The 24,105-nt window shown below is 37.4% G+C and overlaps 2 protein-coding genes across 7 annotated transcripts in view; one reads left to right on the top strand and one right to left on the bottom strand.

Annotated features, from left to right (window-relative positions):
- LOC133641473 (dual specificity tyrosine-phosphorylation-regulated kinase 4-like) overlaps window positions 1–1,392 on the bottom strand; it is a gene marked incomplete at its 5' end in the record, with an annotated part of 32,717 nt that extends 31,325 nt beyond the window's left edge. The window contains one exon of the mRNA XM_062035212.1: window positions 1,360–1,392. Within this exon, the coding sequence (XP_061891196.1) occupies window positions 1,360–1,392 (33 nt within the window). The remainder of the gene's footprint in view (window positions 1–1,359) is intronic.
- Window positions 1,393–2,992: 1,600 nt separating this feature from the next.
- Window positions 2,993–24,105, top strand: part of mical2b (microtubule associated monooxygenase, calponin and LIM domain containing 2b) — a 114,231-nt gene continuing 93,118 nt past the window's right edge. For all 6 annotated transcript variants that reach the window (XR_009824336.1, XM_062035745.1, XM_062035744.1 and 3 more), the window contains exon 1: window positions 2,993–3,222. The gene's annotated coding sequence lies outside the window, so the exon portion shown is untranslated. The remainder of the gene's footprint in view (window positions 3,223–24,105) is intronic.

The following is a 24,105-nucleotide window of genomic DNA, read 5'->3' as shown; positions in this document are numbered from 1 at the left end:
ATTTAAATGGACATGTCCAAAAAAGTTGGTAATTGATGGTCTGAAAGAGTTGAAATGGTTGGTGTTACAATGTTTCAAATCGGTCGAGAAATGTTGAAGTAGTAACATGTTGAATTGAGAAATAGTATTACGGAATTCATGCAATTTCGGGAAAACCGGGAATTTTTCCAGTTCAAAAAACAACTTAGTTTTTTTGTCCTAATTAAGAGGAATGTTTTGACGGCGGAACGGTTGAAGTGGGTTGAGAAATGTGGGAGGAGTAGTCGCCAGAAAAAAAGTTGTAAATAGGGCTTTGGGAAACCAGGAACACTGGAAAGTCCCAGATTTTTTTTAAACTTGGAAAATGGTCATTAAAATGTACAAAGTGGTGGAATGTGTTGAAGGTGGAATTGTTTGAATTGGCTGAAAAATTTGTAAATGGAAGTTTGAAAAATGGCCAATTCATTTTGAATGGGAAAAAAATGTCCCTGAAAACCTGGAATTCTGGGAAATCTGGGAATTTTTGGAATTTGTCAAGGGAAAGCCTGTGATTCCTGAATAGTCCAAACAGTTTGAAGTTGGAACGGTTTGAATCAGTTGACACATGTGGAAGTTGTGGAACTTTGAATAATGTCCCATTCATTTCAATGGGAATTTCAGAAGAAATTTGGAATTTTGGGAAATATGGGAATTTTTTAAAAAATGGTAAAAAAAAAAAAAACTTGAATGGTCTAAATGAGTTGAAATGGTTAGTGTTTCATTTTTCAAATCGGTGGAGAAATGTTGAAGTAGTAACATGTTGAATTGAGAAACGGTATTACGGAATTTCGGGAATTTCGGGAAAACCGGGAATTTTTCTAGTTCTAAAAACAACTTTGTTTTTTTGTCCTAATTAAGAGGAATGTTTTGCCGGTGGAACGGTTTAAGTGGGTTGAAAAATATGGGTGGAGTATTCGGCAAAATAAAAGGTGGAAATAGGGCTTTGGAAAACCATGAATTCTGGAAAACTCTGGAATTTTTTGAACTTGGAAAAATGGTAGTTTAAATTTCCAGAATGGTGGAATGTGTTGAAAGTGGATGTTTAAAAAATGGCCAATTCATTTTGAATGGGAAACAATGTCCCGGAAAACCTGGAATTCTGGGGAATCTGGGAATTTTTGTAATTTGTTAAGGGAAAGCCCGCGATTCCCAAGCAGTTTGAAGTTGGAACGGTTTGAATCGGATGAAAAATGTGGAAGCTATAGCGCGCCAAAATCTGAAGAAGAAGAAGAAGTGGTTGAATAATAGATGAATTTTGGTGTAGAAAACCATATGTGTAATGCTTTGGAGCATTCACACAACAATAATAAAAAAGATCCAATTATTTCATCTAAAACTAACCTTGTTGGGTTGTAACATAGCTCTGTGGATGCATTGTCAATTTGGTAACCTCCTTTTAGGCGCTGTTTTATCACGTCCGAACCTCACCCTGAGGATCCGAGCGGTAGAAAATGGAAGGATGGATGGATGACTGAAAGCAAACATGTGTCCGCTGGTCGAACATGGGACTGATTGGTCTCACACGAATGTTGGACGTCGTCTCGCCACAGGGTCGATCTCTGTTTTAAAGACGTCGACATAGTCACGGTTTCTTTGAAGACTCATGTAGTAAACCAGACAACATCTTCTGGCCGCGTAAGCAGAGAGCCGGCGTATAACATCTTGTCTATAATATTGTATATTTACCTGAAATAGTATTTAGATCAAATCAATCTAGATAGATCTATACATTAATTCCATTACTTTTGCAGACCGTATTCACTCCCCATGTTAATCGCTTTAATTATTGCCTGTACGTGGTTTTCTTTATCCTGTAATACAAATATTTGTCCAAATAATGCATAATTCCAGTTTTTGCCAGAATATTCTCATACCTCAAAATTAAATGTGCATACTCCGAAGGGAATACGCGGTAGAATGGATGGATGGATGGATGTTTTCTATGTACTAGAGGGGAATATGCAAACATGCTTTAGCTGTCATTGCAGTACTGCACCACTAGAGGGAGAAATACAACAACACATGTCTGTTAGGCTGTTTTAGATGATCACGTGATGTATACAGTACAGTATATCCTACAGTGTTAGTTTAAAACAGTCCTTCTCAAACATAGTTGAGTGAGAGGCAGGCATTTCAGTGTTAATACCAGTATCTGTCCAAAAATGCACATCCAAGTGATTCGTTTGCACTTTTTTTTTTGAGAAGCACACGGCACACGGACCCAGTCTTGTTTCTTTGGAGGGCTAAATGAACAAAATTGAATGCATATTTAAATAATTTATTACATGTGTCATTAATATATTTAATGCAAAAGTAAATATGATTATTGATTTTATTATTTCATAATTTAATTAATTATTAACTTTATTACATTATTAAATTAGTTAATGACAAAAATAACCAATCATTCAAATATATATTCATTTATTTATTTATTTTTTCCATTTGGCCATTTTCAGTGCTTCATCGATGTATTTTATGTGTTAAATCTAGCCGTCAAAGTCAGTGGGCGGAAGCTAACACCGGATTGGTTATCGGGTCTGCTTGCAAAGATTAGACTAGTAGCCCCGCCTACTGACAATGACGTATGAGTTTGAAAGATAAAATACATTCATTAAACATTAAGGGCCAAATGGGAAAACATAGTAAATGAACCAATCTTTAAATATGTACTGAAACGTGTAATTAATTAATTAAATCATAGTGTAAATCATTAGATTACTTCACATTTAAGTGATTATTTAAAGATTGATGTATTCTTTATTTGGTTCCATTTGGCCCTCCATAAATGGAGGAACATGTGAGCGTTACATATTATTTTTATTGTATTTTATTTTGAAAATAAATGTGTTTGTCGTAAGTATGCTTCCATGCAAGCTGTATGTTGTCATAAAATATGGACTTAAAAAAAAAAAAAAAAACGTTTATAAAATGTCAATGGGCGGGCCAGGCTCTCGTTGTCTTTTATTTTGAAAAGCAAGGCGGATGTGTAACGGTTACTCTTGAGGGTGAACTTTATGCCGCTATTCAATTCGGTGAGGCAGGCAACTGTAATGTGTGTAGCAAGCAGTTCCCTCAACGCCAATACTCGTTTTTTTTTTCAAACAAATGTGTGACAATACTTGGATAAACTTATTTGGACGACATATCGTGGATTAAAACCAAAAGCGCTGCGACAGGTCGCAGACTGTAATGGACTCTTAGGTAAGTAGCTGACTGACAGCCGCGGTGTGCGTCAAGCGTGTTATTTTGAAATCCACACCTGACTTCAATTTGCCGAGTTCCATTTCATCTGATCTCGTTAAAAATGCACTTTTATCTACTGAATGTGCGTTATTTTCTCCTGCTTGGGCGAAGTGCAACAGGTGACCCGAGGAGGCCACAAGCCAAGCTGTAGTGTTCATTGAATTAATACAGGCGAGTCGTAATGTGATGACAAGTTGCCAAACATAGCGTTGTGAGCACAACCACGCAATAGTTTAAACATGAGACGGACAGGAAGTTTTAAATTATTAACTAAAAGAATAAAATCCCATACATTTGTCTGAATATACATTTTGCATTGGCGTAATTCAGAATTTAAGATTTTACCATTCTGAGGTCTTAACAATCCCTATTTGCTTATTTGTTTTGGACACATTAGCAAGTTACATTAAATAGCATCTGAACAATTCAACATGGCTTAAAAGGAGCAGGAAGAATAGTTGTATTTAATCCAACCTTATTTCTCCATATCCATTAGTGATAATTAATTCCCAACATTACAATTCAAATATTCAGTCACATTTTAATATTCAAATACATTGTGTCTATCTTCTAATCAAAGACAAAACCATGTGTATTGCTTATGTGTACAGCTCCACTAATGGACATTGGAGTGTTACTTTCAAAGGCAAAATTAAAGTATTGTTAGAAACATACTTTTATATGGGACTTTATTGTATTATATGTATAGTACATGTCCCAAAAAGAAAAAAGCATAAAACACCACCAGAATTAGAGATATTACAAGTCAAAGTGATGAAGCTTAGTGTTACGCTAATGACTTGGTGTAACTAAACATTACCCTATAAGATGAAGGCAATTGCATTTTATTGATATTTGAAATGTATTCAATATTTATAAATGAATATTTAAATATACTAAATGTAAAAAAGGGAATAAATATTCAAAATAAGATAATTAAATGAAATCTAGTTTGGTTGCGCCATCATTAACGCAACACAAGGTTGTAAAAGTTTCAACTGCAATTCTAAATAAGATGTCAAAAGCAAACTGAAATCAAATACACACAGCTTAAAGATTGATCAATACCTATTTAAATTTAGTAATACATAAATATGATGATTTATCAAAATATAAAAGAAATATACCTGAACAGAACGCTCATGATGGTTACACCAAAAAGTAACGCTGTGAATCGCGTTTTTCCAAGTTTTGGGGGCATTTTTATGCTATTTCCGAGCATCTCCTTTTTATTATCGTTGATTTTAAATGGTCAAACTAATGCATATTACATATGTATGCCCTAGTAAACAAAAAAAAGTAATATTTATTTTGATTTGTTACATTTTGAAGTACATTTGTGCAGGTGGGTGCGAATGTACCCATTACCAGAGCTGTACACTTATGCATTGTAGTGTTGTCCCGATACCAATATTTTGGTACCGGTACCAAAATTATTTCGATACTTTTCTGAATAAAGGGGTCCACAAAAAAATTGCATTATTGGCTTTATTTTAACAAAAAATCTTACGGTACATTAAACATATGTTTGTTATTGTAAGTTTGTCCTTAAATAAAATAGTGAACATACAAGACAACTTGTCTTTTATTAGTAAGTAAGCAAACAAAGGTTCCTAATTTAGTCTGCTGACATATGCAGTAACATATTGTGTCATTTTCCATTCTATTATTTTGTAAAAATGATTAAGGACAAGTGGTAGAAAATGAATTATTAATATACTTGTTCATTTACTGTTAATATCTGCTTACTTTCTCTTTTAACATGTTCTATCTACACTTCTGTTAAAATGTAATAATCACTTATTCTTCTGTTGTTTGATACTTTACATTAGTTTTGGATGATACCACAAATTTGGGTATCAATCCGATACCAAGTAGTTACAGGATCATACATTGGTCATATTCAAAGTCCTCATGTGTCCCGGGCATACTTGCTAACCCTCCCGATTTTCCCGGGAGATTCTTGAATTTCAGTGCCCCTCCCGAAAATTTCCCGGGGCAACCATTCTCCTGAATTTCTCCCGATTTCCACCCGGACAACAATATTGGGGCGTGCCTTAAAGGCACTGCCTTTAGCGTCCTCTACAACCTGTCGTCAAGTCCGCTTTTCCTCCATACAAACAGGGTGCCGGCCCAGTCACACAATATATGCGGCTTTTACACACACCTAAGAGAATGCAATGCATACTTGATCAAAAGCCATACAGGTCACACAGAGCGGCCGTATAAACAACTTTAACACTGGGGCGGTATAGCTCGGTTGGTAGAGCGGCCGTGCCAGCAACTTCAGGGTTGCAGGTTCGATCCCCGCTTCCACCATCCTAGTCACTGCCGTTGTCCCTGGGCAAGACACTTTACCCACCTGCTCCCAGTGCCATCCACACTGGTTTAAAAATGTAACTTAGATATTGGGTTTCACAATGTAAAGCGCTTTTAGTCACTTGAGAAAAGCGCTATATAAATATAATTCACTTCACTTCACTTCACACTGTTACAAATATGCGCCACACTGTGAACCCACACCAAACAAGAATGACAAACACATTTCGGGAGAACATCCGCACCGTAACACAACATAAACACAACAGAACAAATATCCAGAACCCCTTGCAGCACTAACTCTTCCTGGACGCTACAATGTACACCCCTGCTACCACTAAACAACGCATCCCACCCTTCCCCCCACCACCACCACCTCAACCCCGCATTATGGGAATTGTACTATTTCGTAAATAAAGCCCTTTTTTGAAAAGCCACCAAAAAAACGCAGACAATGCTCCATTTACATGCCGTGCTCTGCATATTAAACAAGCTATAGTGTCATTGCTATTGCACTGTAGGAGCTAACACCAAATACATAACTTTCTGGCATAGTGACACAGCGTCTAGCTCATGGCAGCTCAGGTCACATACCAAAAGGTCAGCTAATGCTAGCCTCCTGAAAGTTACCTAGTCAAAATATCTTTGTATAACTTGTGTAAACACATTGCTGTCTTAACAACCAATCTATTCAATAGTGCACATTGTACCCACAGGCTGTGGTCTCTTTGGCCCCGTTAACACTGCACACTAAATCGGATTTTTTTGTCCTCAAGTGACACAGATCTGATTTTTTTTTGCACGTCTCAATGCTTCAAAGTTCTTCAAATCTGGGGCCGTACTTATCAAGCTTCTAAGAATTACTCCTAAGAAGTCTGCTAAGAGTTGACTTAAGAGTAAATAAATTCTTCGCTGAAAGCTGCACTTAAAAGTTAGTTATCCAGCGTCTTACTCACACTTTCAGCGAAGTGTAGGACTGAATCTTAAGTGTCACACTCAGAGCTGAATTACGACATTACTATGTGCCGTAAACGGAATTTTAGGTGACGTCATTTCTGTGTCCATAGAAATGACCAATCACGGAAGGGAATCCGTTGTCTAAGAATAAAGAAATATCTTGGAAATATTTAAGTGGACAATGGGAGTGTATATTTTGACAATAAACTGCAAAATAATACAAAACAAACTAGTCCCCGCCGGCACTCACGCTACCGCTCCCTCTCTTCTATCGCCCACACACTCACTGACGTCACTCACCTCACGGCCACACACATACGCTACTGTCATAACATTTTCTTTCCAATTCATTAATTAGGCAACTAATTTGAAACTGGTGTGGGTGGCTCTATATATACTAGCCCACTGCAGACACATGCAGAAATCAACAAGGAATAGAAAAGTATTAAATCTGTGACAAAAAATAATATCCGCTCTGTCTAAACGATACCGTTTGATCAGCTGCTCGTCATCAAAAAAAACAAAACATTGTTCCGTTCCCTGAACGTTCGCGCACGTCTCTCTTGCCTCAGTGCCATCCCCTGCTGGCAACTCCTAACCACTTAAGACACCTCTGAAGGTCTCTTAAATATCGTGGAGAGTAGGAGTGATTCTTAGACTTAAGAACGTTGATAAAAAGCTTTTATTCTTAAGTTTGAGAGTAGGACTAAATTTCGCAAATTCTCAGGACTTAAGTGTAAAATGGCACTCTAAGAAGCTTCATAAGTACGGCCCCTGATCTTTTGGCATCTGATTCAGGCCACATCAGGAGGTACTCCTGAATCTGATTGGAATCTGATCTTTTCAAATGTGACTTCAGTCTATACGCAATGCGACCTGAATGCAACCTGAATGTGATTTTTTTTTTGTCAGCTTTGGGCGAGCTATGTCATTCGTGAGCGCCCTGGAAAGACGCTGTCGCCTGCGAAAATTGATATTTCATCAAAACATCCGGTTACGGTTTCTATTTAAAATGACCAAATTTTCAGTGCATCACTTGTCAATGGTGCGCAAATAATAGGCTATATGTAATACATGAATATATATTTTGATTTTGAAGAAATAGCGATTGTTAAAAGACCGGAATTGACGCTGTGGCGCATTTGCTTACATATGAGTTGAAAAATAAAGCTCCCGTAGATCCACGATGATGTCTGTCTTTCCTCTACTTAAGTCATAAAAAGATTACAACCCTCCCAAATATATTACACTTTATACATCCATTCATACGTTATATTACTTTAATATATTTTCACGTAAAAAAAACAAAAAAAACAAAAAAAAATTTCAGGGTGTTGCGACTTTTATTTTAATTTATAGTAGTAGCGACTTCCTCCCAGTCAACTTCCTTTGTTTTTACTTTATCGAAGTGCGCATGCCAGTGACATCGAGGCCACATTGGGGCCTGTGCGCATTTACACTGGAGTCTGATAAAAATCACATTTTACTTGCAGTGTAAACAGTCAGCTGAAAAAAATCTGATAAAAAAAAAAAATCAGATTTGGGCCACTTTGGTCTTAGAGCAGGGGTCCCCAAACCCCGCCAGCATCTAAAATCCAGCCCGTGGGAAGTCCCAAGTTTGGGAAGAAAAAAAAAAAAAGCATTTTACCATCGATAACGTGACATGACATCATCACGCTCGGAATGTGTATATAAGTATGTATGCATGTATGTATGTTTGTATGTATGTACAAGCGTATTTCACATATATATATATATATATATATATATATATATATATATATATATATATATATATATATATATATATATATATATATATATATATATATATATATATATATATATATATATATATATATATATATATATATATATATATATATATACACACACACACACACAGCCACGGCCAGATTTTTTTAACCCAAAGCGGCCCCTGAGTCAAAAAGTTTTGGGCCCCCTGTCTTAGAGTGATAGAGCCATACTTAGAGGGCTATGTGTGATGTCACATAAACTGGAAGTAAAGCGAACAACAGCCGTTTTGCCTTTATCATTAAAAACACATTTAATCAGTCAAATAAAAATAATATGGCTTTTAAGAAGCCAGAACAATATTTCATGTTTCTTCTGCCAAGTAAGTATATTGTGTTTCTGGTTATTCAATTTAGTTTATTCAATTAAAAGGGGTTAAAATATTTCAGTGTGTGAGCACATTCACAATACTGTGATTATAATGATATATTCACAGTATTTGTTCATTTCAAGTAGATAAGTCTGCCAACGTGTTTTTATTAGAGATGTCCGATAATGGCTTTTTTGCCGATATCCGAAATTCCAATATTGTCCAACTCTTAATTACTGATACCGATATCAACCGATACCGATATATACAGTAGTGGAATTAACACATTATTATGCCTAATTTTGTTGTGATGCCCCGCTGGATGCATTAAACAATGTAACAAGGTTTTTCAAAATAAGAGAACAACTTCAACTGAAGTTATACGGGAGTGTATATTGTAGCGTCCCGGAAGAGTTAGTGCTGCTAGGGATTCTGGGTATTTGTTCGGTTGTGTTTATGTTGTATTACGGTGCGGATGTTCTCCCGAAATGTTTGTCATTCTTTTTTGGTGTGGGTTCACAGTGTGGTGCATATTTGTAACAGTGTTAAAGTTGTTTATACGGCTACCCTCAGTGTGACCTGTATGGCTGTTGACCAAGTATGCTTGCATTCACTTGTGTGTGTGTCAAAAGCCGTAAGTATTATGTGATTGGGCCGGCACGCAAAGGCAGTGCCTTCAAGCGTTATTGGCGCTCCGTATTTCTTCCTACGTCCGTGTACACAGCGGCGTTTTAAAAAGTCATAAATCTTTTTGAAACCGATACCGATCATTTTTAAACCGATACCGATCATTTCCGATATTACATTTTAAAGCATTTATCGGCCGATAATATCGGCAGACCAATATTATCGGACATTCCTAGTTTTTATAATTACCTTTCTGTTGCTGAATGGAAACGATGGCCAGGATTATCTTAATTTCCACATAAAATTTAGAGATTTTAGTCTATAACAATAACACAAGTCAATGGGTGACCCATAAAAGATTGATTAGCAGGGGTAAACAGTTGAAACTGACCAAAAACATGTACATTTTCTGTGCAGCTACTGCTTAGCTTTTTGCATCAGATACAGTAGTATCTAATAGGCTATTGCTCCGTCACTAAAAGTTTCAAAATATAAGTGAATATACAGTAATTGTCAATGCCTCTGGAGGAAATAATTATTTGATTTCACTTTACTGTACTCTTTCTTTTTCTGTATCAATAATTCTCATTTTGGGGTGTTTATACATTTTTCTATTTCCAAAAATGACGTATTCGCTTTATATTGTTTTAATAGAGAGACATACAATATGCAAAACTGTATTTGTGTACAATAAATTGTACACTGTATTTTGGATATAACGATACACAGTAATTATAACCGCAGTAAAAATCGGTTTGTATCACTGTTTTAATTTAAGTTTACCGAAAAACCATAATTGATAACTGCACTTTGATAAACTCACAGACTGACTGCCACTAGCTCGCTAGATCAAATGCTAACATGAAAACAGGAGACATTGACCTCTTTCCCCCTTAAGAAACGACATAACCCAATCTAAACTTATGTAAACACATTACTATCTGAGCAACTAAACTATTCAATTGTGCACATTGAACCTTCAAGCTGGGCTGTATTAGAACAGATTGATTGTTCTATACTCAGAGGAATTTGAGACAGTGTGGATTTTACAGTGTGTTCAGGGACCGCTGAACAGAGTAGGATGCTATAATGCCCGCCACAAATAACTCCTCATGATAGATTTTGTTTGTTACGCACTTTTCTTTAAAATGCATCTTTCAGTGCTATAGTACAAACTAATATTTAAGACAATAAATGCTTAGCCATTAAACAGATACAATATTAAGACTAAAACACTATCAGTGAAGTTTAAGGAACAAAACATGAAAAATGGCGGGTTTTCTAACAGTGTGTATTTATTTTAATTATTAGAAAAGATAACTTGGTCAAAAGATTTCAGTGTGTGTGTGTAAGTACTTTTTGAGTACTTTCCACTATATACTGCATTAATAATGATAACGTGGTAATTTTGGTCACGATAGCCATGATATAACATTTTTGTATAGTTGCATTCCTATACTGAATACAGCAGTGCTAATCATTTGGTGGGCCGAGGGGCAAATCCAATGACGCCAGACCCGCCCCTAAGTTCAGTTAAGAACTTGGGAGAGGTTAACATTTTTGCTGTAGTGTTTTTTTCCTGTTGGTGCAACTTGGACTAATGTAAGCACTTTGGCAGATCGTTGTATTGACATTTTAACCTTCTAAAGGCCAGCGTCCACTGCAGTGGATACATGTATTTTGCATAACATTTTTCTTAAATGTGTAACTCTAAGAAAATAAATAGACCAAAAACAAATGTCCACGACAGCCAATGCTGGTTCTCAAAATAAGCATAATAGTGAAGGGAGAAGTCCGGCCCCCTGGCCCTTAGGTTTCTGGAAATGTGGCCCTTTGAACAATTTAGTTGAAAAACCCTGTTGTGCAGTATTCTGTTACATTGTTAATAGCACTTATAGTTCCATTTCCACCAAAAGTTCAATACATTTACGTTCCTGAAAACCCTTAGCTCCTGTATCCACTCAGTATCCATTGCACCGGTCACCCAGGGGAGAGGGTCCCCACATCTGCAGTACCTTTCAAGGTTTCTCGTCGTTCCCATTAGGTCGAGTTTTTTCTTGATGTGGGATCTGAGCAGAGTATGTTGTCGTGGCTTGTGCAGCCCTTTGAGACACTTGTGATTAAGGGCTATATAAATAAACTTTGATTGATTGATTGATTGATTGATTGATTGATTGATTGATTGATTGATTGGGGTGTACGTTTCTACCACATTTCACAGTTCAAGGTAGTTTACACAAATCAGGCTGATGACATATGGATGAGTGGTACAGTATATTTCAACAGTGATGACATGTAAATAGACATTATTAGGTCAGCTTTTTTTTTTTACTAAAGTGTAAGTAAATAAATTGCAAAGCAATAAGATACCAAACAAAAAAGATTTAGAAACAAAGTGTACTGATTTTACATAAAAAGCCAGGCTTTAGTCCAGTGTCCAATAGTCAGAAAATACATTTATGAATTCATGAGTCAGGTGAGCCCTTATGGTCTATTTCAGGTACAAAAAACAATACTGTATAATGTATATGAATAATAAATGTCAGCGTTTACCTCAAGGTGACAACATTGACACATCAGATTTAGCATTAGCGTATTATCATTAGTATTCGGTTCACTCAGGTTTGAGGGTAATAACTACAAAAATGGCATGTTGACAACTTTTACAGCCTGTAACAAATAAATGGTAAATATTTGATGTTATTTACATTCGTTCCTCTTGTTCACTACCTCCTGTAGTTCACATTTATCCTCAAACAACAAAGTCGCCAAGGCCTTGTGAGCTGCTGGAGTTGCCTCTTCTAAATCCGTCTAAATACTTAATATTCGTCTGTAAAGACGTTTAAGAGACTGTCCACTTCTCTTAGCTTTACGTATCTGAATGAAACTTGTAAAAATTTGTTAACACATTTAAACTATAAACGAGTTCAAACACTATGGCAGAATAAAACACTGCAAGATTGTATGGAACCAAAACACTGCCAGTAAGTGGACTGTTTGGTTTGTCCGAAACGTTTTTCCTCTCATCCAAGTATGCTTCATCATTTCATGCTCAGACTTAGATTGGTCAGATCTAGTCTGAGACTTAGATAGTTTAGATCTAGTCTAGTGGCTGGTGTCAATACCTCAGTAGGCTTCATCAGTTCATTCATTGATTGATTGAGACTTTTATTTGTAGATTGCACAGTGAAGTACATATTCCGTACAATTGACCACTAAATGGTAACACCCGAATAAGTTTTTCAACTTGTTTAAGTCGGGGTCCACTTAAATTGATTCATGATACAGATATATACTATCATATATACTATCATCATAATACAGTCATCACATAAGATAATCACATTGAATTATTTACATTATTTACAATCAGGGGTGTGGAGGTGGGGGCGGGGGGGGTATGGACATCAAGTAGTGGACATAGAGAGAGAGAGAGATCAGAAGGCATAAGAAAAAGAAAAGGTATCTGCATTTGATTGTTTACATTTGATTATTAGCAAGGTGTTAGTTAGGAGGGTGTTAGTTTAGGGTTGTAGCTGCCTGGAGGTGAACTTTTATTGCGGTTTTGAAGGAGGATAGAGATGCCCTTTCTTTTATACCTGTTGGGAGCGCATTCCACATTGATGTGGCATAGAAAGAGAATGAGTTAAGACCTTTGTTAGTTCGGAATCTGGGTTTAACGTGGTTAGTGGAGCTCCCCCTGGTGTTGTGGTTATGGCGGTCATTTACGTTAAGGAAGTAGTTTGACATGTACTTCGGTATCAGGGAGGTGTAGCGGATTTTATAGACTAGGCTCAGTGCAAGTTGTTTAACTCTGTCCTCCACCTTGAGCCAGCCCACTTTAGAGAAGTGGGTAGGAGTGAGGTGGGATCTGGGGTGGAGGTCTAGAAGTAACCTGACTAGCTTGTTCTGAGATGTTTGGAGTTTAGATTTGAGGGTTTTGGAGGTGCTAGGGTACCAGGAGGTGCATGTGTAATCTAAAAAGGGTTGAACGAGAGTTCCCGCCAGAATCCTCAAGGTGCTTTTGTTGACCAGAGAGGAAATTCTGTAGAGAAATCTCATTCGTTGGTTAACCTTTTTGATTACCTTGGTTGCCATTTTATCACAGGAAAGGTTAGCCTCTAGAATGGAACCTAGGTAGGTGACCTCATCTTTCCTGGTGATAACAATGTCACCTACCTGTACTTTTATGGTGAAGTCATTGACTTTCTTAAGTTTGATGTGGGACCCAAACAGGATGGATTCTGTTTTACCCAAGTGCATGGATAGCTTGTTGTCAGCGAGCCAGGTGCAAGTTCTACACAGCTCAGCACTGAGGATTTTCTCCACCTGTGACTTGTCCTTGCCGGATACCAGCAGGGCAGAGTCATCCGCAAACAAAAACCATTCACAGTCGCATGCCGATGACATGTCGTTTATGTATATTAGGAACAGTAAAGGTCCCAATATACTGCCTTGGTGGACTCCACAACTCACCGAGAGGGGGGGGACACGGTGCCGTTCACCTCTACCCCCTGCTCCCTCCCTCCAAGTAAGATTGCATCCAGGTCCATGAGGTTTTGTTAAATCCGATTGCTCTGAGCTTATCCAACAGTATAGCGTGGTTAACGGTGTCAAAGGCCTTCTGTAGGTCCAGCATGACCATGCCGCAGTATTTGCCCGCGTCCACCTCATGTTTGATGTGGTCGGTCAGATAGAGAAGACATGTGTCAGTGGAGTGGTTAGTTCTGAAGCCGGATTGGAATTTGTACATGAGTTTATTAGTGGCAAGGTAACTATCGACCTGTTCATAAACTATTTTCTCCATTACTTTCGAAACGGAACTGAGAATAGAAACAGGTCGGTAGTTGCCAGGTTCCAATTTGCTTCCTTTTTTAAAGAGGGGAGTTACTCTTGCTATCATAAAATCTTTTGGTACTTGGCCTTGTGTAATTGATAGGTTTATTATGTGCGTGATGATCGGGGCAATGATGGAGGCAGAGTCCCTGAGGAATCTGGAGGGAATATTATCAAGGCCGGTGGCCTTGTTAGGGTGGAGCGCGCTAAATTTTTTAAACACCTCATCAGCTGTGACCATTTCTAATTTGAAATCATCGTTGGATACTCCTAGCTTTCTGTAGAAGGCTTTAATGTGTTCTACACCAAAGCGACCAGAGTGGTGGGACAGCTTGTTGACAAGAGTTGCGGCTATGCTGGTGAAAAAGATGTTAAGTCTGCTAGCTACCTCCATTTTGTCTGTAATGAGGGAGTCACCCTCCTTGATGCTGATGTTGGTGAGTCTTGTTTTAAGTTTCTGGCTGCAACCAGGAAGCTGGTTGTTGAGAATTTTCCAGAGCTCACGTGGCTTATTTGTGTTTTCCTCTATTTTGTCGTTAATGTAATTTTTTTTTAAGGATTTAGTCAGGTTGGTTGACATATTTCTTAATTTATTGCATTGCTTTTTGAGAGTTGAAAGGAGTAATTTGAGGTTGATATTATTGGGTTGTTTATCTACTTCTGTTTTACATTTTTGGTATTCAGAGTATTTCCTGTCTCTGTCTTTTATGGCAGCTAATAGGTCCGGATTCATCCATGGTTCCGAGCGGGCTTTGATCCTGACTGTTTTCACGGGAGCCATGTCATTTAGTATCTTTAGGAACGCCGTTTTGAAGCGATCCCAAGCAACATCGACCATGTTGCTCACGAGCACAGGGGACCAGTCCCACTCATCTAATTTTAAATTGAAATTGTCATTGGAGTATTTTTTGAGGGATCTGGATCGGGCTGTTATGTGGCCATTGGCTTTAGGTTTAGCTATTTTACGGGTGCAGAAGGTTAGATAGTGGTCGCTAAGACCACAGATCATGACCCCACTATTTTTTATTTTAGGCCGGTCTGAAGTGAGAATGAGATCTATGGTTGATTGGGTGGAATCACACACCCTTGTGGGTAGCGCTATTAGCTGGGAAAGACCGTGCAGATTACAAAACTTGCTGAAGGATCTGAAGACAGGCGCATCTTTGCGTTGAATATCTGTGTTCAGATCCCCAGTTATAATTTTCTCCACGTTGTCTGTCCCTGCCAAGCATTCTTCCAAAGCCCCATAGAAATCACTCTGATTAGGGGGTCTATAAACAGTCCCTATTAGTACCGGCTTAGCGTTTTTAAATTTGATTTCCGCCCACACAGATTCCAGGTCATTGTGGTTAAGATCAGTGCGAGTTATGTATTTAATATCCTGGTGAATATACATACAAACGCCCCCACCGTGTTTATTCCTATCCTTTCTGATAACCGAAAAGTTTTGTATTTCTATCTCTGAGTCAGAAATACTTTGATCAAATTTGGTTTCAGAGAAACACAAGATTTTTACCTTCGTGTTGAGGAACATTTCTCTGATTTGGTCAAGTTTGGCTCCAGAGAGGCTGTTCACATTAAAGTGGATGATGTGTAGTCCACTGGAACCAAAAAGAGCATCAGAGTCCGCTGTGTTGTGGTACTGACCAGAAAAATTGTTGGTTATTATTGCTGTTGAAGTTGGAGAGAGAGAGAGAGAGGCATATTGATCGTCCCCAGGTGAAGGGGGAGGGAGGGGGAGGGGCGGAGGGGGAGAGGGGGAGGTCAGGTAGGGTTGCTGGGGGTGGGGTTGGGTTTCCTTTCATGCTCATAGACTTACAGTAGATTGGTCAGATCTAGTCTAGATCAGTTGCGATCGATTGAATGCCCTAAGATGACCTGATGAATGAGAACATTCATAGACACTGCCAGTAAGATTTGGTGTAAAAAAAAAAAATATATATATACTTTGACTAAAAAGTTACCAGTTATGGAAATATAAATACAAACGTTGAAAAAATACAATATTTTTTGTTGATAATTGTTTTAATCATAACATCTTTATTAAGATAATATTCATGTTTTTTTGCACTTTTCGTATTTGTGTTTCAAATGTTTCGATGATCAACTTTAGTTTTTTTTCCACATTTGCTTTTTTTTTTTTTTAAAGGTGTCATTTCTTTTTTTCGGTTTCCAACTAATATCAGTGGTTTGGCATTGGGGGCGGGTGTCTGGGCGTAGCTTACAAGAAGTTTACCTGGAAGACGTTTTACTAGACTTGGGCTTGCAGGTAAAACAATGTAGAAGAAGGCTGGATGACCGAGGGGCTCTAAATCAAGTTGAAAAAAAAGCTTCAAAATATGAACTTATGAAGACAAAGTTGTTTTTTTACGTTTATCTTGAGTAGGCCTGTGTGTGTTTTCGTCAGATTTATGTCCTGCTCAGAGAGAAATCTTGTATTTTGAAACATAATATAGTGAACTACTTGTATTACTTTTTGACTACTTACCTCATCCGTAAAGCACTCTGGTCAACTTCGTTACTTTCAAAATTGGTTTTATATTTGCAGTAGATTTTAGCACTAATAGGTTGTTAGGATATATTTGTTATTTATTAAATGTTTGATTTATTATTATACATAAATTCATTGTTATTTTTAAGGGGGGCCATGATTCTCTTTACAAAGGAAGTAAAATGATTTTAAAACTATTATTCTGAATGTAATAGTTAAGATAGAGTTTATGTATGGTTTATTAAATGATTGCTTTATTAGTCAATTTTTTCAATAAAATGTAATATGGCAGTCAACCATCAGCTTTGTTCACTTGATAATGTACTATAGTTGGTAGGGGTGTCAAAAAGAAATCGCTGTTGGAATGAATCGAGATTCGTATTTGTCCATCCATCCATTTTCTACCGCTTGTCCCTTTCGGGGTCGAGGGGGGTGCTGGAGCCTATCTCAGCTGCATTCGGGCGGTAGGCGGGGTACACCCTGGACAAGTCGCCACCTTTATCGCAGGGCCAACACAGATAGACAGACAACATTCTTACTCACGTTCACACATGAGGGCCAATTTAGTGTTGCCAATCAACCTATCCCCAGGTGCATGTCTTTGGAGGTGGGAGGAAGCCGGAACCCACGCAGTCACGGGGAGAACATGCAAACTCCACACAGAAAGATCCCGAACCCGGGATTGAACTCAGGACCTTCGTATGTAACGATTCTTAATCGATTATAAAGCAAAAAATAAAAAATCGATTTAAAAATAAAATACAATTTTTAAAAAAATAAATAAAAAAATACTGTCCAGCCATTTAGACAAATCATATTGTTGATGTAGATCAGGGGTCTCAAACTCTATTTACCTGGGGGCCACTGGATGCAGAAACTGGGTGAGGCTGGGCCGCAAGAAAAGATTTCTTAAAAAAAACTCCACGGCTCAGTTACGGTAGCACAATTAGCCCCGAACGGGCTAACATCACGACGAACGTGTTACACGTCTGATTCGCCCAGCGACTCTCTGTCGGAGTATCAGCGCTGGGGTCCAGTGCACCACAGTTTTGTATTGTCGCTCGGTCCTTCGGCGGAGTGCTTTGGAAGCTACCGGACCGCTTGTCTTCCCCGCCCGGACTGTTTACAACGGGGGCGGGGAGCGAGCAGGCGGGCGAGCGAGGGAGGCAGGGAGGGAGGGAGGAAGAGCGTGGGCGGGTGTCGTGGAAAAGCGGCAAAATGTTTCTCTGCTTGCATCAGGCAAGTGACGTCAATACATACAGTACTTGCCAACCTTGAGACCTCCGAATTCGGGAGATGGGGGGGGTTTGAGGTGGGCGGGGTTGGGAGGAGGCAGGGTTGGAGGTAGCGGGGGTGTTTTTGGAGCCCGGAAGAGTTAGGACTGCAAAGGCTTCTGGGTATTTGTTCTGTTGTGTTTATGTTGTGTTACGGTGCGGATGTTCTCCCGAAATGTGTTTGTCATTCTTGTTTGGTGTGAATTCACAGTGTGGCGCATATTTGTAACAGTGTTAAAGTTGTTAATGCGACCACCCTCAGTGTGACCTGTATGGCTGTTCCTCAAGTATGTCTTGCAATCACTTGTGTGTGCCTGCAGAAGCCTCATACAACATGTGTCTGGGCCGGCACGCTGTTTGTATGGAGAAAAAGACGGTGCGGTGACAGGTTCTAGAGGACAGTAAAGGCAGTGCCATCACGGCACGCCCTGTGTGGCCAAAAAGTTCAATTTTGGTCTCATCACTCCAAATTACTTTGTTCCAGAAGTTTTGAGGCTTGTCTCTGTGCTGTTTGGCGTAATGTAAGCGGGATACTTTGTGACATTTGCGCAGAAATGGCTTTCTTCTGGCGACTCGACCATGCAGCCCATTTTTCTTCAAGTGCCTCCTTATTGTGCATCTTGAAACAGCCACACCACAATTTTTCAGATAGTCCTGTATTTCAGCTGAAGTTATTTGTGGATTTTTCTTTGCATCTCGAACAATTATCCTGGCAGTTGTGGCTGAAATCTTTGCTGGTCTACCTGAATCCCTCATTTTCCACTTCTTAATCAGCGTTTGAACACTGCTGAGTGGCATTCTAAATTCCTTGGATATCTTTGTATACCCTTTTTCCTGTTTTATGCAGTTCAATTACCTTTTCTCGCAGATCCTTTGACAATTCTTTTGCCTTCCCCATGACTCAGAATCCAGAAACATCTGTTCAGCACTGGATGAAAGATGCAATGGTCTGTCAGGAGCCCAGAAACTCACTGACCTTTTATACACACACATTAATTACAAACAAACAGGTCACAGGTGAGGATTGAAACCTTGATTAGCCATTCAAACCTGTTTGTGTCAACTTTTGTGCATGTTATCAGATCAAAGTCACTGGGGTATGTAAACTTTTGATGAGGGTCATTTGGGTACCTTATTTTGTCATTTTGATTTAAAAATAGTAAACACAGTTTGCCAATGAATAGCTTCACACAACCATTAAGCATGAGTGGAAGAAAGGTTTTTGTGTTATCATTCATATTCTCTGAAGAATGGCCAAGAAATCATAAATTCTCCCAGGGTATGTAAACTTATGAGCACGACTGTATATATGTTTACATACATACAAATGTGTATATGTATATATACAGTATGTACATACGTGTGTGTGTGTGTGTGTGTGTGTGTGTGTGTGTGTGTGTATAAAATGTGTATATATGTACGTGTATTTATATGTGTATATATATATGTATATATATATACGTATATGTTTATATATGTGTATATATATGTAAATATGTGTGTATATATGTATGAATATGTATGTGTGTATATATGTATATGTGTGTGTATAAATGTATATGTATATATATGTATATGTGTGTGTAAGTGTGTATATATATATATACATATATATGTGTGTATATATATATACATATATATATAATATATATAATATATATATATATATATATATATATATATATATATATATATATATATATATATATGTGTGTATATATATATATATATATATATATATATATATATGTTTGTGTATGTGTATATATATATATATATCTCCATCATCCATCCATTTTCTACACACATATATTTGTATGTGTGTATATATGTACATACATATATATGTATGTGTATATATGTACATACATATATATGTATGTGTGTATATATGTACATACATATATACAGTATGTATGTGTGTACAGTATACATGCACATACATATATGTATGTGTGTATATATGCACATACATATGTGTGTATATATGCACACATACATAGATATGTATGTGTGTATATATGCACACATACATAGGTATGTATGTGTGTATATATGCACATACATATATATGTACACTACCGTTCAAAAGTTTGGGGTCACCCAAACAATTTTGTGGAATAGCCTTCATTTCTAAGAACAAGAATAGACTGTCGAGTTTCAGATGAAAGTTCTCTTTTTCTGGCCATTTTGAGCGTTTAATTGACCCCACAAATGTGATGCTCCAGAAACTCAATCTGCTCCAAGGAAGGTCAGTTTTGTAGCTTCTGTAACGAGCTAAACTGTTTTCAGATGTGTGAACATGATTGCACAAGGGTTTTCTAATCATCAATTAGCCTTCTGAGCCAAATAGCAAACCCATTGTACCATTAGAACACTGGAGTGATAGTTGCTGGAAATGGGCCTCAATACACCTATGTAGATATTGCACCAAAAACCAGACATTTGCAGCTAGAATAGTCATTTACCACATTAGCAATGTATAGAGTGTATTTCTTTAAAGTTAGGACTAGTTTAAAGTTATCTTTATTGAAAAGTACAGTGCTTTTCCTTCAAAAATAAGGACATTTCAATGTGACCCCAAACTTTTGAACGGTAGTGTATGTGTGTATATATGTACATACATATATATGTATATGTGTGTGTGTATATATATATATATATATATATATATATATATATATATATATATATATATATATATATATATATATATATATATATATATATATATATATATATATATATGTGTATGTACATACATACATATGTATATGTGTATGTACATACATACATATGTATATGTACATACATACATATGTATATGTGTATATATATATATATATATATGGATATATATATATATATATATATATATATATATATATATATATATATATATATATATATATGGATGTGGTGTATATATGCACCTACATATATATGTATGTGTGTATACGTGCATATATTCAACATATGGGGCAACACAAAATAAGCCAACGTGGCACACGCTGTTGCTTCTCGGAAGCAGTGGTTGACTTATAGGTGACACATAACACACATATCACATATCAGCCTTTGGGTCGAGAACTGGTGACAAAAATACACCAGGGAGCTAAGTGCCACTAGCTGACCGCAAGGGATACTGTCAGATGAGAAATGCCAAGTTGAGCTCCTGTGTGTTTGATTAGTTTTCCCTTGATTTGCTGGACTAACAAACCAAAACAAAACATTGATTGTTGAATTGGGCACTGAGATAAATTGACTAGGTTTGAACAATACTAATGCTTATATTTTTGCAAAAGTTGAAATATCGTAACTTAATGCAGGTTTTTTTTAAAGGGACCTATTATGCAAAAACAACTTTATTGACCTGTTGGTATTTGATTTTGGTTATTTAAGATCTTCATAAGTACTGAAAATTTAAGGCATGGGGAATGTATTTATAAAACAATCTTGCCTTTTTCCAAACTTCAAACTCCAAATGAGTCGTTTGAAATTCAAGACTTTAGTCACAGTGACTTATTTTGCCTTAGTTCTGTCAGTGGATATATCCATATACAGTAGGGCTAGACCAGGGGTGCTCACACTTTTTCTGCAGGCGAGCTACTTTTCAATTGATCAAGTCGTGGGGATCTACCTCATTCATATATATAATTTATATTTACTTATTTATGAAATATATGTTTTTGTTAACAAGTTAATGGTGTTTAATGATAATGCAAGCATGTTTAACACATATAGTTAATATTGTTAATAAATTAAAGGTGTTTAATGATAATACAAGAATCAGGGGTGCTCACACTTTTTCAGCATGCGAGCTACTTATAAAATGATCAATTCAAAATGATGTACCTACTACAAAAATGCAAAACATATATTTATTTCTAAATATATTGAGGATTCTTTATATGTACAATGTATATTGATGTACATGCATAACCGCATGAGTCTTGGAAGGACTTCTTGTTATTAAAGATGATGTGACTCACCCGGAACAATGCTTCAGTGGCGACTTTCGCTTTTGAAGTTTGTTGTGTGAAAAATGACTGCTGTCCGGACAACTGGGATTTCAGTTCCTTCACCTTTCTCTTTCTCAACTCGCTTTTCAGCGGGAAGTCGGTGTCGTATTTTCCATGAATAGTCCGAAAATGCCGCTCCACATTTCCCTTCTCTGGTATTGCGATGGCAGACTGGCAGATGAGGCAAACGCACTTCGAAAATGTCATCGTGAAAAAAAAGTCCTCCCATTCCGTATGAAAGTGATAAGTTTTTGTCTTCTTACTTGGTCCAGCTCCCCCACTCATTTTTATACCCTTAAGAGAAAAAACCGAGGGCTGAAAATTGGCGGTAACTCGCTGACAAGCTTGTTAGTTTTGCTGCACTGAGCGCCGTTGTTTGCGCATGTGCAGTGACCTAAGTGTCAGAAAAACGCAGATGTCATCTGACTGGCTGCCCTGTTTATCAATCAAAAGACGGGATGGATGATAGGCTGGCGTCAATTTTTTTTAAAGTTTTTTTTTAATGTAATGCGATCTACCAATGCTACCTTTGCGATCGACTGGTAGATCGCGATCGACGTATTGAGCACCCCTGGGCTAGACAATACAATTTTAATTATGATTTCAATTTCGGCTTCTCACAATCATAAAAATGTTATAATCGAAAAAACTATTATTGGGCTGCGCTACGTGCATGCAAATTCCTAAGTTTATAACGGTGAAACGTATGACTGAGCGAATGAGTGGGGAAAAAAGAGTACGTCTACTAGAATTTTTGGATCTCACCATGGTTGCTACTTTTTATTTGACACTGTGATAATATGCCTAATCAATAATTACTAAACTCAACAAATAATGTAAGGCGTATCATTTCCCCGTTAACGTGACCGCGGACAGATTTACAGAACTGTCCAGTAAAATGGAATCCGCTGTTAAACATAGAATATCAGGGAAATTGACTTAACTGTGAGTGTGGTGATGTCATTGTGAGGAGACGGAACATTTGTTTAGGGGAAATAATGTGTCCAGGACGCAAATTTTTTACCCCAAACACTCAACTGCTCCGTCCTGAACTAAACAATGTTGAGACGGCCACTTGAAACACAGACTAAACTACGAAGCTACCATGTTAGACTTGCATAATGAACCTGTTGTCCAAATATCCATTGCTTTATTTTCTAAATCACTTATATTGGATTGCACTCTTACTTACTCAAGAGATTAATATTACATTGCGCTATGTACCGTGCACAGTACACTTGATGCATCCTCACACTCGGGCATTCATACTGTGACGGACTATTGGCCGTTACTCCCAGAATGGTATCTTGCTTGCCGGGTGCCTTTTCGCAGTTAGCAAAGGTTTTGTCTGACGGTGATACAAGGCAAATAGATGCTGAACTTTGTCATCCATTTGTGGTGTATAGAGTATTGTGTCACATTAGCTGCTGAAAAGTTTATACGTTTAATCCAGTCTCCAGAATCTACAGCATGGGGCGTTAATGTTATGAGGATTAGGAGTTTGATTTAAGGACTTGCCTCAAGTCAAAGCTGGCCTCTAAATGCAAACATATGGTGTTCCAAATAGCAAGTGTCGAAACGGGCTGGGCTACTGTATATCACAGAAGTTATTGTGGACTTACTTTGTACAGGGGTTATATATGGATTAGTGTTGGTACCGGTACCAAAATGCATTTCAATACTTTTCAGTACTTTTCTAAATAAAGGGGACCACAAAAAAGTGCATTATTGGCTTTATTTTACCAAAAAATATTACGGTACATTAAACATATGTTTCTTATTGCAAGTTTGTCCTTAAATAAAATAGTGAACATACAGTACAAGACAACTTGTCTTTTAATAGTAAGTAAGCAAACAAAGGCTTCTAATATAGCTGCTGACATATGCAGTAACATATTGTCATTTATCATTCTATTATTCTGTCAAAAATATTAAGGACAAGTGTAGAAAAATAATTATTAATCTACTTGTTCATTTACTGTTAATATCTGCTTACTTTCTCTTTTAAGATGTTTAATCTACATCAGGGGTCCCTAAACTTTTTGACTCGGGGGCCGCATTGGGTTAAAACAATTTGGCCGGGGGCCGGGCTGTATATATATAAATATATGTATGTATGTATATATATATATAACGGTGTGTAGTGAAGCATGTTTAGTTATTCCTCGTCCTGCAGGGATGATACTTGTA

The sequence above is a fragment of the Entelurus aequoreus genome, linkage group LG24 (genome assembly GCF_033978785.1).
Source record: "Entelurus aequoreus isolate RoL-2023_Sb linkage group LG24, RoL_Eaeq_v1.1, whole genome shotgun sequence".
Classification (NCBI taxonomy): domain Eukaryota; kingdom Metazoa; phylum Chordata; class Actinopteri; order Syngnathiformes; family Syngnathidae; genus Entelurus; species Entelurus aequoreus.
This window is presented reverse-complemented; position numbering and strand designations above follow the sequence as displayed.